Genomic DNA, 18,653 nt, shown 5'->3' with positions numbered 1-18,653 from the left:
TAGTAAGAATCTATTTAAGCTAATATTTTTACTCTGTATAAACTTCAAGATATATACGTATGAATTATCTACGGAAATTGCTACATTTCTGATCATTTAATATAATATTGAACTGCTACTGTTGTGGAGAGTTTTGAGAAAATCCATACTGCAGAGCCTGAGATCGTTTGCTGCAATAAGTTTGAGAGTTCAGAAATTGGACTGCCCTGCTCAAAGATCAGATCTGAATCCCATAGAATACTTGTGGGATTTCCTATAAGAAGGTTTTGTTGTTATGATCTAGGCTACGGATAGTCAACCATAGTTTTTGGATAGAGTGCCACTATTTGGAGAAAAAAAGCTACGTCTGCCACTTTCAATTTTCCCACAATAGTGAAAAAATTTTGAAATTAAAAAACGTATTTATAGGTTCGACTATCAATGAATACATGAAATACACCGCCAGCTCAGTCATTTCCATCATCTTGGCGGTGTATTTCATGTATTTCAGCTTTAGCCCTGGCTAATGGGCAGTGATTTACTGGATATATCAATGAATAGCAATAAAAACCTTAAAATATTGACGAAATAAAATACATTGATTAAAATTATAATTAAAGTATAAATATTTTGTAATTTAATCAACATCAGCCCATTGATTATTTATTAATTTGGGCAGAAATAAGAGCAAAATACTTTTGCTATGTGATTCCTGCAGTGCTGCAAAACTGATGACAAAAAGCTTTTACAGAGATTTTCGATAGAAATCTGGATATGGTTTACTCAGGGGTGCCCCCCTGGGAGGGGGGTCATGGCACAGACTGCCGTAAATTTTTAAAGGGGTGTTTTGAGGGGTATTCTTCTTATTTTGGGTGGGGGCTCTTGCTTTTGGGAGTGGTCTCTGTAATATTGAGGGGGGTGCACCCTTGCCCTTAGGGGGGAGCACCCCTGGTTTACTAATCAACATATTGGCAGTGATAGTTTAGAGACAACTTTCACCAGACTGATACTAAATTTGGCATCATATTTTGGAGTAAACCAAATGTGCTCAGGTATAAGTTAACCCCCATACTTTAGGAAGAGAATTGGGGGAAAATTGAAAACCTCCATATAAGTTGAGCCCCTACCTTCCGAAAAAATCAGGAACGTTTTGCTGCCATTTTTGACTATAAAGTTATTAAAAGAAAGAAAATGAAATGTAATAATAATCTTATGTTAAAAAAACGTTCAATTTTATTTTTTTGGATAAAAGAGGTTTGTTTAGGCAATCTCGATTTCTGTAAAGGGTTTGTTACGATTTTGGTTGTTTGTTGCTTTTATTTTAAATTAATATCAATTAAGTTATGCTCCGGTGTCATATTATATTATTTTTGCAAAAATATGAGCATAGAGGGAGGTGTGGCACATTTGTTTGCTTTTTTACTTATCATTTTTGATCTCATCAAAAAATTTAACGAACAGATTGATTTTCTACAATACGTTTCAATAAACATTTCTCAACACCACACATTTTTTTGGAACTGTAAAACTGATAAACTTTTTTTAAATTCATTTTTTTAACGTAACCTTGTAAAATGGACAATGTGCCCCATGTTGAGCCATATAACTCAAACAACATTTGTTATAATTTTAGTGATAAATACTATCAAATGTTGTAACTACCTTATTCCCTTTTGTGTGTAGAGCAAAAAATATTAAGTTTAAAGATCAATATAACATTTTAATTTGATTTTAATTGATAAATTATCTTTAATAAAAAAACAGCAAGAAGCATTCACCATTAGTACACAATCATTTTTAAAAATTAAAAGAAAAATCAATTATTGAATATTCTTGAAACAATTAATGCAGATTACCTAACCATGCAGTACCTAAAGATGCGTTAAATGATATTTGAGAATATACTACTTCCAGAATCCAGAGCATTGGAAATAGCACTTTTATTGGAGGGGTTTTGGAAGGATAAGTCATATGTTACTTTTATGCAAAGTTATATCACTATTTGCTTGGGGGAAAGGATATTTTTTTCTTCATTGCATTGCATGAAACAGCTCCAAAAAGAAAAGAATCCTGTATACTAATACCATATATTTCAAAGAAAAATTCGCAACTTTAAGTCAGCATTAAAGGTCAAGATTAAGAAAATTTCTGAGTGGCCAGTGGCCACTAGACCCAAAAAACTTGGTGGCCAATACTGTCGGCGAGTGTTGAAGTACAAAGTGGGAGAAGAGTTTTTACAACTTTCACAAAAAAACAAATAAATAGAACTTTACAGAGTTTTTTTAAAAGCTATAAACATGCATTTTTTTTTCTCAAAATAAATAAATAATTAAATCAAGGAAAAGTCGGCAAGAAACTGCATTTTTGAGGAATTTACAAAAAATACAATTTTGCTGATAAAATTTCACTTTTCCAGAAAATAACTAATTTTTAAAAAAAAACATAATTTCTGGCCCTTTTTATGTTATTTTCAGTGATTTGCAATGAGATAAGCATTCAATTCTGTTTTTGGATACTTAGGCAATTAAATAGTTTTGTCTGCTTAAATCTTGCGAGTGACCAAACATGGTGACTACACGAAAAATTTAAGATATGAAAGTAATTTTAACAATTAAAAACCCTCAAAAAACATTAATTTAGATGAAAGAGTCAATTTTTATCACATTAGCGTCTAAAGCAGTATGAATAAAATAATACAATTACAAAAGTGACGACCAGCAACAGGCTCTGGGCCCAGCTAGACTGGTCCTAGTCAATTTACAATCCCCAGTGAAGATCAATGGCGCTCATAAAACTGTCTACTCCTTTGCTCATTACCACCTCTTCCAGTAAGCTGTTCCAAGGTTCCACTACCCTGCTAAAATAATAATTTTTCCTAATATCCATGTTAGCCTGAGATTTAAATAGCTTAAAACAATGACCCCTTGTCCTGTTTTCAGTGCTAAACTTTAGCCCCGTAACATCTTTCGTTTTAATAAATTTAAACAGCTGAATCATGTCCCCTCGGTCTCTTCTTTGCTCAAGACTGAACATTTTTAGCCTTCTAAGCCTGGAATCATAATCTAAGTGGGAAAGTCCACTTATTAGCCTTGTAGCCCGCCTTTGAACCCTTTCCAATACAAAGGGTGTCAACACTAAAATTTGGCCAATGTGGTTCTCCAGGGAAACTAAGGACGCTCTAAATTACAAGCAAGCTGCTTTTCAGGCTTGGAGTAATCGCCGATTACGTAATCGTAATCTGAGTAATCGATTACGTTTTTCTGTAATCATAATCATAATCGTAATCTGTTGATGGGATACTCCGGTAATCGTAATCGAAATCATAATCAGGATTTTCATGCGTAATCGTAACTGTAATCTAAGTTAAGTAATCCGTAATTTCCCCCTTGTAATCGTGTAATCTTGACTTTCTAAAAGTGAAAAAATTTAAGCTGCTGGCTGCCCTTTTACTAATGTATGAAAAGATAACATAGTTCAATAGTGACATAGAAAATGACTTCTATCTTTAAACAACTATTCAGTGCTCGTCCCCACTCGTCCCTGTTTGCAAACGAGAGTCATAAATCGAGCCCTCTCTTAAGTGTTTAGTACAATTAGTACTCTGTGAGCGCATTTGACAGGAAGCTTCATCGGAACGTCTTCCCAAATCTTTACAATTGATCATTCATCAGTTTCCCTTTCATCTGTCAATGATAGGCAATCAAGCAAAGCACATTGCCGCCTCAAAATCTTATTTTAGCAGAAAAAGTACAATGATATCAAAAGTACTTAGCTTCGCGCAACAAAAAACTTTTGGGTTTATACTTTCATGAGAAAGTAGTGAATGACTGAAAAAAGATTTTGTCAAAAGAAAACCGAATTCGCATTTGTGTTTCAGTGATTCCTTAAACATTCTTGCCTTTACACGTATTGCATTTATTTTTTGCTACATGACATCTAATCTAAACCCTGGTGAGTAAGATTTTTTTTTAATGTTTTCATAATAATTTCTAGCATAGTTTAATAATGTATGTTAGTAATGTCATAGTTTAATAATTAAATGTATGTTTATATGTTTACAACTGATATTATCTCTATTTAATGAGTATGTATGAAAGTAAAAAGTTCGCATTGATAGATTTCATAATATTTGCTTACGTTTAATTCTATCAAGGAATTAACACAAATTTTGAAATTTAATTACCTTTTTATGCCACATTTTTAAAGTGAGAAAAACTGCACTAAGTTCTGCATTAAAACTGTGATGTATAAATATTATTATAAAATACTCATTTATGCAAAAAAAAAAAAAAAAGCTGTATGTAAAAGTGGAAATCATAGCAAAGCATGTTATGGCCAATCTTATTTCTTATGAATGTTAAGTTGAAACCTTTTAGCACTTGTGAAAGTGCAATTTCTTTAGTAAGTGATAGATTCAAGAATGAAATTAAAGCATATGCAAATAGCTTATCAAATGATCATAAAATTGATCCTATAGAGTTGTTGGAGTCTAATACTCATATATATCTTTTTGTAAAAATAATACTACCCAAGTATTTTTTTTAATTTCTGCGCCATCTGCTCCAGTTCAACAATTGTTTAGCATTGCTGGAATTTTTTTCACTTCTCAAAGAATGAAGAAAGAAATGCGTATTTTATTACATTGCAGTTTTTCTGCATAAAGAACCATACGAGGTTCTTTTTTTTTTAAATAGCTGCGTATTAAATTAGCTGATAATATATTAAATAATTCAGAGTACCACACAAATGGGAAATATGACACACAATTTTCAGAAATTATAAGCTCTAAAATGTTGAGCAGTTTAGCAGTAAGCCCTTAAGCCAGGGCTAAGGCAGAACTACTGCAACGGCAAAATAATAACGAACAGCTGAGCTGAGCCAAAAACAATATACACTGTGTATACATTTGAATAAGAGTGTGCCAATACCTGTACAATCATTATAGCACTGTGTAATGTATGCCGTTTAAATTTTCTAGATTTTTTTTTTATCTTTCATATATTGCTCTTTTCCTGCGACAGCGCAATAATACAAAATCAAGTCTTTAAGTTAATTTTACACGGTAGTTGCAATTATCTCTTTAATATGAAATCAAAAATCATAATTTTCAACAATTACATTGTTGATGCAAATGAGTAATATATATACATTATAATATAAGTCTGTAATCGTAATCAAAATCATAATCGGAATATTATAATCGTAATCGATTACATTTTCTGCATAATCGGATAGTTGCTGTAATTGTAATTACGTCTTGCCAGATGATTATTCTAATCATAATTGTAATCCTCCTTTTTTTTTGCCCGTAATAATAATCGATTACATTCCCTCGTAATTGACTCCAAGCCTGCTGCTTTTCATAGGTTTAGAGAAACTGAACACAGTGCAGATAGGCTCCAATATTGTAAGGCAAGGCGTAAATTTAAGTATTTGGTACGGATTCAGAAAAGAGAGTTGGAGCAAAGACTGGCAGATAACATAAACAGGAATCAAAAGAGGTTTTTTGCATACGCTAATTCGGGGGAAAGTTCGAATTAGTCATATTGGGCCACTGGTTGATGAGCACAGAATTTTAATTCAGGACGATAGTGATATTGCTAATGTTCTTAATAACTTTTTTTCGAGTGTTTTTAACGATAACTGTATCTCAACAGTTGACACCAACAAGACACAAGCTATAGTACAGCTTGAGGACTTTGTATTTTTCCAGGGATGACGTTTTACTTCATTTGAAAAACATTAAAGAGACTAAGGCTCCGGGACCTGATAATATTTATCCAAAAATTTTAGTTGAATGTGCAGAGGAATTAACAGATGTAATCGTAAATATTTTCAATGCTTCTTATAACTCGGGGACAGTGCCAGAGGACTGGAAGCTGGCTAACATTACACCGCTCTTCAAGAAAGAGTCTAAAGGGAGTGCGGGAAATTATAGACCTGTGAGTCTAACTTCGGTGGTTTGCAAAATTTTTTGAAACATTGATAAAAATTAAGATAGTAAATTTTCTAGAGACTAATAATCTATTGACTAGTTTTCTTTATGGTTTTAGGAAAGGTAAATCTTGTGCAACCAATTTATTACATTTCTATGACAAAGTTACCATGGCTTTGGACAATAAGAAGCCTGTAGATGCTGTTTACATTGATTTTCAAAAAGCTTTCGATAAGGTACCGCATGTTGCTCTACTTAGTAAATTAGCTGATATAGGAATAGGAGGGAAAACTTTCATTTGGGTAAAAAACTGGGTGACCGGAAGGAAACAAAGGGTAGTTGTAAGGGGAAATTATTCTAATTGGAGTGAGGTTTTAAGCGGGGTTCCTCAAGGATCAGAGTTAGGGGCCTGTTTTGTTCATTGTTTTTTATGAACGATATTCACAAAAATATTTCTGGGAACATGAATTGTTTTGCTGATGATGTCAAAGGTTATGGGGACTGTAGAAAATGAAGAACAAGCAAAACAGCTGCAAGAGGATCTAGACCATATTACGGAGTGGGCTGATAAATGGGGTATGGCTGTTAATGTAGGGAAATGTCAAGTGCTACATTTAGGGCATGGAAATAAGTGTACAAGTTATTATTTGCAAGGTTCAGTCATTAGTCAGGCAGACAAAGTTACTGATCTGGGGGTCTTAATAAGTCAGGATTTAAAATTTAGCCAACAGTGCAGCATTGCTAGTAACAAGGCCAATAAGATGCTTGGGTTTATCAATAGATCTATTTCAAACAAATCTAAAGAAGTTCTTCTGCCCTTATATAGAAGTTTGGTAAGACCTCATTTGGAGTATGCTGTTCAGTTTTGGTCTCCTTCTCTTAAGTAAGACATTAATGTATTGGAAAGGGTTCAAAGACGAGCTACAAGGCTAATAAGTGGACTTTCCCACTTAGATTATGATTCCAGGCTTAGAAGGCTAAAAATGTACAGTCTTGAGCAAAGAAGAGACCGAGGGGACATGATTCAGTTGTTTAAATTTATTAAAATGAAAGATGTTACGGGGCTGAAGTTTAGCACTGAAAACAGGACAAGGGGTCATTGTTTTAAGCTATTTAAATCTCAGGCTAACATGGATGTTAGGAAAAATTATTATTTTAGCATGGTAGTGGAACCTTGGAACAGTTTACCGGAAGAGGTGGTAATGAGCAAGGGAGTAGATAGTTTTGAGAGGGCCAATGATCTTCAATGGGGATTGTAAATTGACTAGGACCAGTTTAGCTGGGCCCAGAGCCTGTTGCTGGTCGACACTTTTGTATTTGTATTTGTATTAATGTCTTTCTTAAGATAAGGAGATCAAAACTGAACAGCATACTCCAAATGGGGTCTTACCAAACTTCTATATAAGGGCAGAAGAACTTCTTTAGATTTATTTGAAATAGATCTATTGATAAACCTAAGCATCTTATTGGCTTTGTTGCTAGCAATGCTGCACTGTTGGCTAAACTTTAAATCCTGACTTATTAAGACCCCCAGATCAGTAACTTTGTCTGCCTGACTAATGACTGAACCTTGCAAATAATAACTTGTACACTTATTTCCATGCCCTAAATGTAGCACTTGACATTTCCCTACATTAACAGCCATACCCCATTTATCAGCCCACTCTGTAATATGGTCTAGATCCTCTTGCAGCTGTTTTGCTTGTTCTTCATTTTCTACAGTCCCCATAACTTAACAGTATCCAGAATATTTTGGATATAAAATTTGAAGAAAAAAAAATGCATTTTCAAGAAAATAATTAATTATCTGGGGGGGGGGGGAATGCGGCACATTTTCGGATTCTTCAATAGTTTGCATTGTATTGCAATAGACATACAGTGTTATTTTTGAAAACTTAGGCTGTTAAAGAATCTTGTCTACTTCCATCTTAGAAGAGACCAAATATAGCAACTGCGTTAAAAATTAAGATTTAGGTTTTTGAATTTGTTGCATAAAAATAATTACAGTAAAACCTCGTTACGTCGTCAGTCAAGGGACCAAAAATTTTTGACCATTTATGCGGAGTGACTACTTATGTGGAGTGGGAAATTAAGGAAGAAAAAAAAAGCCTTACAAATATTCATGAATAGCAGTAGAATTCTGTGAGAAAAACAATAGTTTATGTAATGAATGTCTATAAATTAGTGGAAAATTTAAAAAGGGAGGAAAATACTAATGATAGTTACTTTGTTTTATTTTCTCCTACTTTATACATTACTTAATAACAACTTATTTTAATGCAGTTATGGTTTATTAATACAATCTTTCAATGTTGACTGATGAAGTTGTTGCTTACGAAAAAGAACTCTCTTCTAACACACTTCAAGCTTTACATTTTGTGTTTGTTGTTCCTTGCAAACGGATGTTAAATACTGACTAACTTTCTCCAGGTATTAGATTTTGTGTCTTGCTGGAAGTAGTTAGATTCATATTCTCTGCACTTGGCAGAATTACAGCAAGAAGTATGCTTTGAATGACCAGAACCGAGGATCGAGATTTCAAGGAAAATTAATATGAAACAGCCTTTCAACTAAGTCCGACACTATTTTCTAAGATCCGATAAGGGAAAGGAATTTTAGAAAACAACTTTTGAGTGACTACTTAAGCGGATGAAATTAAATTTTGTGACCAGTAAAGGAGGGTCATTTTACATTACTGTGAATGAAATCTTGTTGGGACCAAAGAAAAACGACTCCTTAAACGGAGTGATCACTAAACCGGTCGACTACTTATTGAGGTTTCACTGTATAAAATGGAAAATGTTCATTGAATATCAATTTAATTGAACTGTTATAGGTTTTAGCACATTAGCCTCCAATGCAGTAAGGATAAGATGAAATTTTAAATACAAAATTTTTCATTTCTCAAGAAAACTGTTTTAAATAATAAAAAAACAAATAAATAAATGAATAAAATTCTTTACAGCACATTTTGTGTTATTTTCATTAGTTTACGTTTGAATAAATATCAAATTCTGCTTTGTTTTTGCAAACTTAAGCACTTTAGTACTTTGCCTACTTCCATCTTGTGAGTGACCAAATATGGCGTATATGTTTCACACATAACTGAAAAGTATTGCCATTCTGGTCAAAAAACGATCTTCTTTGATGTGTTTATCCTTAGGTTTATGCTTCTAAAGCAATTTATCTTCTTCCACCCTCTTGAGTCCCACTGTTCATACCAAGATTTTTTTTCTTTAAAACAACAATGGCGACTGAGGACATTTTTTTTTAGGTGGCCACTTTTTCAAACTAGGTCGCCACTCGCGACCGTGAATCTTGACCTCTAGTAATCTTCAGTAAAAGTATAATTTTATTCCTTTAATCAATTATTTGTTTTATTTTGTTCCTATGTAAAATGCATGTTTTGAAAAAAAAAATTGTTTAATGCAGGATCTTTATTATAGCATGTATTGCATATTTTACTCTAAGAAAACTTTTTTTTGTGTGTGTGTGTGTGTGTGTGCAAAAAGGTAGAAGTATGTCCAAAAATATAAATTACAAAAAAGTGCAGATATGAAATAAATCTTTTGGTGAAATTAATTTAGTACAATTTTTGTTTTATAATTATAAAATATATCTTGCTTTTTTTGCTCTCAGTTTTTAATTATTATTTCAAAACATGTGTAACATGAAATTAAATTAATGTATAATATACAAGCACTTAGCATATTGTTATAGTTATTGAGATTTAAGGAAAAAAAAGTTTTAAAATGATGTGGGGTAGGTTGGTCTGGTCCAACATGCCCCACAAAGAATAGACCAACCTATTCCATATTCTTGGTATGAAAAAGTGATGTCATAGTTTTTTCCTTTTTGACGAAAAATGAAAAAAATGCCATTTATTGTGAACTAAAAAAACTTACTTTTAGAAAAGAGTTCAGTTCCCCCCCCCCCCCAATCTTGATGAAAACCGTTACAAAAAATAAAGTTACAATTTTCTGAAAATTACTCAGGAGAACTGAAATAAAATTTGTTCAACATAACTGTACCTTGCTATTTAATTATAAGATTTGTAGACCATAGGTGCTGTTTGTTAGACATGAAATAAAATAAAAAAGATTAATATCATTAAAATAATCAAGACCGGTCCAATGTATCCCATCTCCCCCCATACTTCTATTATCGGGGAAATTTGTGAATACGGCAATTGCTACTTTTTGTATATTTGGCCTTCGACTCTTATTAATTAGTCTTTAATTCAGTCAAACCATGCTAAATTACAGCAGGGATGTGTAATTACTATTTACTTCTTTAGCATCTGTATAAAACATTGGGGTAAAAATGGCAAGGGAGGCAAGTTTTTTGAGTCGCCACGTGTCAAGAGCAACCGTTAATCTTGACCTTTAAAATTATAGTTTAACTTAATCAGCATACTCCCCACCCCAAGTAGATCAGTTCCTTATTACTGATTTTGGTTTAAAAACTTAATTTGATATCGGGATATCAATTTAAAATGCATATGATGATTTATTCAGATTAAACAAGAGAACCAGTTAGCAAAATTCTTCTCACTTCTCCCAGGGGTGTTCCCATAGGGTATATACTCCATAAATGAGGTATTCTCTCAAATTTTTTTTAGACATAAAGCGTATAAACCCTCAAGCTTCAAACATTTTCGTATTATGCAAGGGCGGATCCAGAAAATGTTCAAGGAGGGGGCGATTGTTTTTTACTGTTCACTCTTTGGAACTTCAAAAAATATCCTATTGAAAGTTCTAGTCCCTATCCCCAGAGTAATAAGAGATGGGCTACGATTGCGTTTTCAAAACTTCGATTCTGGAAGAATTCTGGGGAATAGCTAGCTCCTTTTCTTCTAACACCAATGAAGATTACGTAAAATTGCGTTTTTGGAACTTTAATATTGAAAATATACTTGAAGAAAGTACTAGTTTCTCGGCTCAAGGAGGGGGCGATCGCCCCCATCGCCCCTCCCTTGTATCCGCCCTTGGTATTATGACATACTATGCATATGATCACAAACACAAATTGCGCATAATGGATTACTGCGAGTATACCCTCAGAAAAATTGATGGGAACATCACTGACTTCACCTAATAAAGATAATAATAATGAGAATCCAAGTAGCTATAACATCGAAGTCAGTGGGTTTTTTTATGCAAAAGCCCTGGGATGAAATTGTTGAATGCTATTATCAAGTTCACATTACATTGGAAGACAGAAACTTGTTATAACAACACTTACCATGTGCATGTTCTGCAGCTCTAAAATATGAGGTTGCAAATCCCATTCAGTAGCTACAGCTACGGCTAAAGCTTCGTTTGGAACTTGTAGCAAATTTCCAAGAGGAGTTTTCAATTTTCGTTTGTCCAGACTGATTTCAAATTTACCTAAACGTATTAAAATTATATAACTCTTTGCATAACTAAGGTTAATGTAGCTAAGTTTGATGAAGAGATAAAAAAACAGTATAGTTACCATCAGAGTCAGTAACATACACGTTTTTATAAAATCTTTTTTTCTGAGCTAAAAAAGAAAAATGATAATGAATAAATCGAATAACTAATAAGGCCACATCTTATTATGGAAAACAAAGATGCAAGCACCTGAATAATATCTGGAAAAAAATTTGTTTGAAAAAGAGGAAAAGTTGACGAATTTCTGTAAAGATTTGCTGAGACAAAAAACCATTGTTGCAGGCATTATTTTAATTTACTTCATTGTTCAGTAAAAATGCGATATGAGTTCTACTACTCACAAGTCCTGTAGTCAAAACTAAAGGGCTTTTTTTTTTATTCACTTTTATCAGATTTATCAACTTTAAAAGCAGACGAAAGTACCGAAAATCATGCCGAAAACACAAAACAATAACTAATAACCGTCCGTTATATACAGCAAAATCTTTAAAAACGGTTGCTAGATTATATTGTTTATCGCCATATTTGGCGATAAGCAAAATTATAGCGCCTAGAAATAGTAGTGTGTCGACCGCCGCTGTTTTCCCCGCGATTCTTGACGTTCGGTTAGGGACCGAAGGTGTCCGAGTGAAATAGTGCAATATATTCGCATTTCTGCTTGATTTTCTTTTCGTTAATGCTGCCATCTAGTGGAAAGATGAATGAGTATCAATCTATCTTATCTTCTATATGATAAAACAAGATGTTTGTGTGTGTGTGTGTGTGTTTGTGACGCGCATCCTGGGAAAACGGTAAGGCCTAGAAAGATGAAATTTGGTACACAGGTGCAGTTTTTGCTGAAAATGTGCACCTCGGGCTTCGATTTTTGATATTTTAATCTATCTATACATATAATAAAACAAGATGTTTGTGTGTGTGTGTGTTTGTTGCGCGTATCCTGGGAAAACGGTAAGGCCTAGAAAGATGAAATTTGGTACACAGGTGCAGTTTTTGCTGAAAATGTGCACCTCGGGCTTCGATTTTTGATATTTTAATTAGAAAAAAGTTATTGAATGTTTTATGTTATTTTTAGCACTTTTTAGTACTTTTGACCTCACAGATCCCGAACCAATCGCGCCAGACGGATATTTTTTGTACTATTGTGTAGGAAATTTAATTTTAAATATGATGAATGAAAAAATTTTGAAGATAGAGCATTTTTTGTATTTTTTATAGATTTTTTTTAAACCTTTATTTTACATTTTTTTTTCTGGGTTTAGTTTTTTTCGAAACCCATCCTGCGACAAGTATTGAACCCTCAATTCTAAAATTTTAGTTGGTAATAGTAAAAACATTCCGCCCCCTTCAGAAAAAAAAAGTTTTGAAAAATACGCAATAGTTTTTTTTTTTTTTTTTTTTTTACAATTTTTTTATTGGCAGAACACAACGCGAGCTGTTCGCTTGCCGGCTGAGTTCCGAGCTTACCTCATCACGTGATCCAACGGAAATCGTTTGCCTTCTCTTCATCTTTTTTTTTTTTTTTTTTTGCAAGCGCTACTTTTTGAACACTACGGGGATAGCCTTTATTCTTGAGGGCTATTTTGATTAAATAAATAAAGCCCGCAATTTTTTCCATGATCTTCGTTTCTGTTACGAATTGGCGGATAGGTTAGATAGATACAGAGATAGATAGAGGTTGAGTGGACAAAAAATGTTTTTGTTTTCGAATTAATACTTATATAAATAAAAAGAGATTGTACTGTCAGGAGGTAGATATGCGCAGATCGTATAGATTGATAGATAGACAAATATAGATTTCGATATAGCAGATGGACAGCAAGAAAGAGGCATGCCCGTCATTTAAGGAATTTCAACGGGGTGTCAGTGCCCCCCCCACCCCCACACACACCATGACTTTGAAAAAACAATGCTTTCACATAAAAGTGGAAGTGTATTTGTTATTTTTTGACAAAATTTGCATAAAGAGTACTTCGTTTGTGTCTCCCCCTCCTTAAAAAATATTCCAAACGACGGAACTGGAGATAGATCTAGAAAATATTTTATTTAAACTACTAATGATATACATACATATAGATTAATTGATTGATACCGCCACGAAATTTGTTTAAGCAGCCGCCGAATGGGCAACATCGGTGTAAAAAGGCGAATGATAACATTGAGAAAAAAGAGAAAAACATTGATTAATACCGTCACTAAATTGTCTAAGCAACCGCCGAAGGCGGCAACTCTGACGCAAAAAGGCAAATGGCGTAAAAAGGTGGACCAGCTGGTCGCCGTAGGCGGCTAGTACATATCTTCTCTACATATAATAAAACAAGATGTTTGTGTGTATCTGTGTGTGTGTGTTTGTGGCGCGCATCCTGGGAAAACGGTAAGGCCTAGAAAGATGAAATTTGGTACACAGGTGCAGTTTTTGCTGAAAATGTGCACCTCGGGCTTCGACTTTTGATATTTCAATTAGAAAAAATGTTATTGATTGTTTTACGTTATTTTTAGCACTTTTTAGTACTTTTGACCTCACAGATCCCGAACCAATCGCGCCAGACGGATATTTTTTGTACTATTGTGTAGGAAATTTAATTTTAAATATGATGAATGAAAAAATTTTGAAGATAGAGCAATTTTTGTATTTTTTATAGATTTTTTAAAAAACCTTTATTTCATGTTTTTTTCTGGGTTTAGTTTTTTTCGAAACCCATCCTGCGACAAGTATTGAACCCTCAATTCTAAAATTTTAGCTGGTAATAGTAAAAACATTCCGCCCCCTTCAGAAAAAAAAGTTTTGAAAAATACGCAATAGTTTTTTTTTTACAATTTTTTTAATGGCAGAACACAACGCGAGCTGTTCGCTTGCCGGCTGAGTTCCGAGCTTACCTCATCACGTGATCCAACTGAAATCGTTTGCTTTCTCTTCACCTTTTTTTTTTTTTTTTTCTTGCAAGCGCTACGGGGAACATAGAGAATTTATTTTTGGGGGCTATTTTGATTAAATAAATAAAGCCCGCGATTTTTTCCATGATCTTCGTTTCTGTTACGAATTGGCGGATAGGTTAGATAGATACAGAGATAGATAGAGGTTGAGTGGACAAAAAATGTTCTTGTTTTCGAATTAATACTTATATAAATAAAAAAAGATTGTACTGTCAGGAGGTAGATATGCGCAGATTGCATAGATTGATAGATAAGACAAATATAGATTTCGATATAGCAGATGGACAGCAAGAAAGAGGCATGCCTGTCATTTAAGGAATTTCAACGGGGTGTCAGTGCCCCCCCCCCCCACACACCATGACTTTGAAAAAACAATGCTTTCACATAAAAGTGGAAGTGCTCTTTGTTATTTTTCGACAAAATTTGCATGAAGAGTACGTCGTTTGTGTCTCCCCCTCCTTTAAAAATATTCCAAACGACGGAACTGGAGATAGATCTAGAAAATATTTTATTCAAACTACTAATGATATACATAGATATAGATTGATTGATACCGCCACGAAATTTGTTTAAGCAGCAGCAGAAGGCGGCAACATCGGTGTATAAAGGCGAATGATAATATTGAGAAAAAAGAGAAAAACATTGATTAATACCGTCACTAAATTGTCTAAGCAACCACCGAAGGCGGCAACTTTGGCATAAAAAGGCGGACCAGCTGGTCGCCGCAGGCAGCTAGTTAGAAAAAAAGTTATTGATTGTTTTATGTTATTTTAAGCACTTTTTAGTACTTTTGACCTCACAGATCCCGAACCAATCGCGCCAGACGGATATTTTTTGTACTATTGTGTAGGAAGTTTTATTTTAAATATGATGAATGAAAAAATTTTGAAGATAGAGCAATTTTTGTATTTTTTATAGATTTTTTAAAAAATCTTTATTTTATGTTTTTTTCTGGGTTTAGTTTTTTTCGAAACCCATCCTGCGACAAGTATTGAACCCTCAATTCTAAAATTTTAGCTGGTAATAGTAAAAACATTCCGCTCCCTTCAGAAGAAAAAGTTTTGAAAAATACGCAATAGTTTTTTTTTTTTTCTTTACAATTTTTTTAATGGCAGAACGCAACGCGAGCTGTTCGCTTGCCGGCTGAGTTCCAAGCTTACCTCATCACGTGATCCAACTGAAATCGTTTGTCTTCTCTTCATCTTTTTTTTTTTTGCAAGCGCTACTTTTTGAACGCTACGGGGAACATAGAGAATTTATTTTTGAGGGTTATTTTGATTAAATAAATAAAGCCCGCGATTTTTTCCATGATCTTCGTTTCTGTTACGAATTGGCGGATAGGTTAGATAGATACAGAGATAGATAGAGGTTGAGTGGACAAAAAATGTTTTTGTTTTCGAATTAATACTTATATAAATAAAAAGAGATTGTACTGTCAGGAGGTAGATATGCGCAGATCGTATAGATTGATAGATAGACAAATATAGATTTCGATATAGCAGATGGACAGCAAGAAAGAGGCATGCCCGTCATTTAAGGAATTTCAACGGGGTGTCAATGCCACCCCCCACCCCCACCCCCACACACACCATGACTTTGAAAAAACAATGCTTTCACATAAAAGTGGAAGTGCTTTTTGTTATTTTTTGACAAAATTTGCATGAAGAGTACGTCGTTTGTGTCTCCCCCTCCTTTAAAAATATTCTAAACGACGGAGCTGGAGATAGATCTAGAAAATATTTTATTCAAACTACAAATGATATACATAGATATAGATTGATTGATTCCGCCACGAAATTTGTTTAAGCAGCCGCCGAGGGCGGCAACATCGGTGTAAATAGGCGAATGATAATATTGAGAAAAAAGAGAAAAACATTGATTAATACTGTCACTAAATTATCTAAGCAGCCGCCGAAGGCGGCAACTCTGGCGCAAAAAGGCGAATGGCGTAAAAAGGCGGACCAGTTGGTCGCCGCAGGCGGCTGGTAATAAAATAAGATGTTTGTGTGTGTGTGTTTGTGGCGCGCATCCCGGGAAAACGGTAAGGCCTAGAAAGATGAAATTTGGTATACAGGTGTAGTTTTTGCTGAAGTTGTGCACCTCGGGCTTCGATTTTTGATATTTTAATTAGAAAAAAAGTTATTTAATGTTTTATGTGATTTTTAGCATTTTTTAGTACTTTTAACCTCAGAGACCCCGAATCAATCGCGCCAGACAAATATGTTTTCCACTATAGTGTCCGAAATTTAATTTTAAATATGATGAACAAAAAAATTTTGAAGATAGAGCAATTTTTGTATTTTTTAGGAATTTTTGAAAAGACCTTTATTTTGCATTTTTTCTGGGTTTAATGTTTTTCTAAACGCATCCCGTGAAAAATATAATAACCGCTTTTCTACAATTTTACTATGTAGTAGCCAGAACATTTCGCCCTCTGCAGAAAAAAAAAACGTTTAAAAAAATATTCAAAAGTTTTTTTTTTTTTTTTTACAATTTTTTAAAGGCAGAACGAAGATATGAGCTATCGCTTCACCGAAGATCTGCTGTCCGCTGACCGCTGCGAATATGATGTAACGCAACCACGTGATCTAACTGAAGTGCGTAACTTGTTTTTCTTTTCTTCCTTTCGAAGGATTCATCCGCTTTTTTTTTTCTTTCCAGGTATTTCATTTGTTTTCCCCCCCCCCCCCCCGGATGTTTTGCTAAACATTCGATTTCGGTTAATCAGACGGACCACATCGGATCGTTTTGGTCCCAGTCACTTTTTTTTCTTTTGAATTTTAATAAAAACAATGATTTTTACACTTTGGCAAACCCCGGGTACCACACAGACATCAATTTTTTGTGCATTTTAATAAATAAGTAAGCGCGCTTTTTTTGCATGATTTTCTGTTTGTTAGGGAATAAGATTGGAGGTTAGATCAAAATAAATAGAGATAGATGAGAAAATTTAGAGATTGATCGAATAGGTAGATAGATATACATTGAGTGTACAAAAAATGTTTTTTTTTTTTTTAATTTTGTTCTCGAATTAATACTTTTTTTCTTTGAAAAAAGATTGTTAATTACTATTAGAGGTAAATTTCCATGGATCTAGAGAAAGATAAATCTACAGGTCGATGAACAGTGAGAGATAGACAGACCCCGTTATTTAAAGAACAACAACGGGGGTTGGGGGGGGGGGGCGCCGCTGCGATTTGAAAACATTGTTAATTACTGTCAGAGGTAGATACGCATAGATCGTATAGATAGATAGATAGATAGATAGACAAATGCAGAGGTCGATATAGTAGATGGAGAGCAAAAAAGAGACATGCCCGTTATTTAAGGAACTTCAACGGGGTGTCAATGCCCCCCCCCCCCACACACACACACCATGACTTTGAAAAAACAATGCTTTCAAGTAAAAGTGGAAGTGTTTTTTGTTATTTTTCGATAAAATTTGCATGAAGTGCAAGCAGTTTGTGTCTCCCCTCCCCCTCTTTTAAAAATATTCCAAACGACGGAACTGGAGATAGATCTAGAAAATATTTTATTTAAATTAATAATGATATAGATATAGATCGATTGATACCGCCACGAAACTTATTTAAGCAGCCGCCGAAGGCGACAATATTGGCGTAAAAAGGCAGATGATAATATTGATGTATAGAGAAAAACATTGATTAATACCGTCGCTAAATTGTCTATGCAACCCTGGCGTAAAAAGACGAACCAGCTGGTCGCCGAAGGTGGCTAGTTCATAATCTATATATATATATATAAATGGACTTTGGTAAATTTGTTCCCTAAGATCTCAGAAACTACCCGGCAGATTTGGCTGAAACTTTCACCGTTTGTTCTTTTTGGTACTGGGGAGGTTTGTAGACCAGTTCGATAAAAATCCGATTGATAGTTCCCAATATGACGGTTAAAAAATACGTGCACATATCAAAATTATGTGTCCATCGAAAGCGCTTATTTTTCTGCTGATGATGGCATCTGTTAGAAAGTTCTAATATGTATGAAAAACGAGTTATGGGCTTTTTTTTTCCATGTTCGAAGGCTTTCCTCAACCCAATTCATTATTTAGTGTATCATCTCAACTCCCTGTTGATAGCTAGAATTGTTGTATTGTTGAATATTTTTGCGTTCCGTCTGACTGTTCGAGGCTTTTCTCAAGTCAAATCTTAAAGTAACGTTTTTTCCCCAAGATTGGCTAATAATAACTCTAGATTTGGTTGATTATTTTCCATTTAAACGGAACTTTAGTGTAATTAATGGGATTTTTTTTATTATTTGTGCTGATTGGATTTTTTAATCATTATCCAATCTAACAGCAGAAACCTCGCCAAAATTTATGCAGAAAGATTTCAGTAGCGGATGCATTTGGCAGTTTTTTCAACTGTCAC

At 34.0% G+C, this 18,653-nt stretch overlaps 1 protein-coding gene across 1 annotated transcript in view; it reads right to left on the bottom strand.

Moving 5' to 3' along the window:
- The window catches only part of LOC129231674 (ATP synthase mitochondrial F1 complex assembly factor 2-like), a 67,699-nt gene extending 55,797 nt beyond the window's left edge, over positions 1–11,902 (bottom strand). The window contains exons 1-3 of the mRNA XM_054866040.1: positions 11,521–11,902; positions 11,393–11,440; positions 11,159–11,304 (exon numbers count right to left, since the gene is read on the bottom strand). Coding sequence (XP_054722015.1) covers positions 11,159–11,304; positions 11,393–11,440; positions 11,521–11,617 — 291 coding nt within the window. The 5' untranslated portion in view covers positions 11,618–11,902. The remainder of the gene's footprint in view (positions 1–11,158; positions 11,305–11,392; positions 11,441–11,520) is intronic.
- Between the last annotated feature and the right edge of the window lie 6,751 nt (positions 11,903–18,653).

The sequence above is a fragment of the Uloborus diversus genome, chromosome 1, assembly GCF_026930045.1.
Source record: "Uloborus diversus isolate 005 chromosome 1, Udiv.v.3.1, whole genome shotgun sequence".
NCBI classification, from domain to species: domain Eukaryota; kingdom Metazoa; phylum Arthropoda; class Arachnida; order Araneae; family Uloboridae; genus Uloborus; species Uloborus diversus.
The sequence above is the reverse complement of the archived record's forward strand: the minus strand, read 5'-3'. Positions and strand labels throughout refer to the sequence as shown.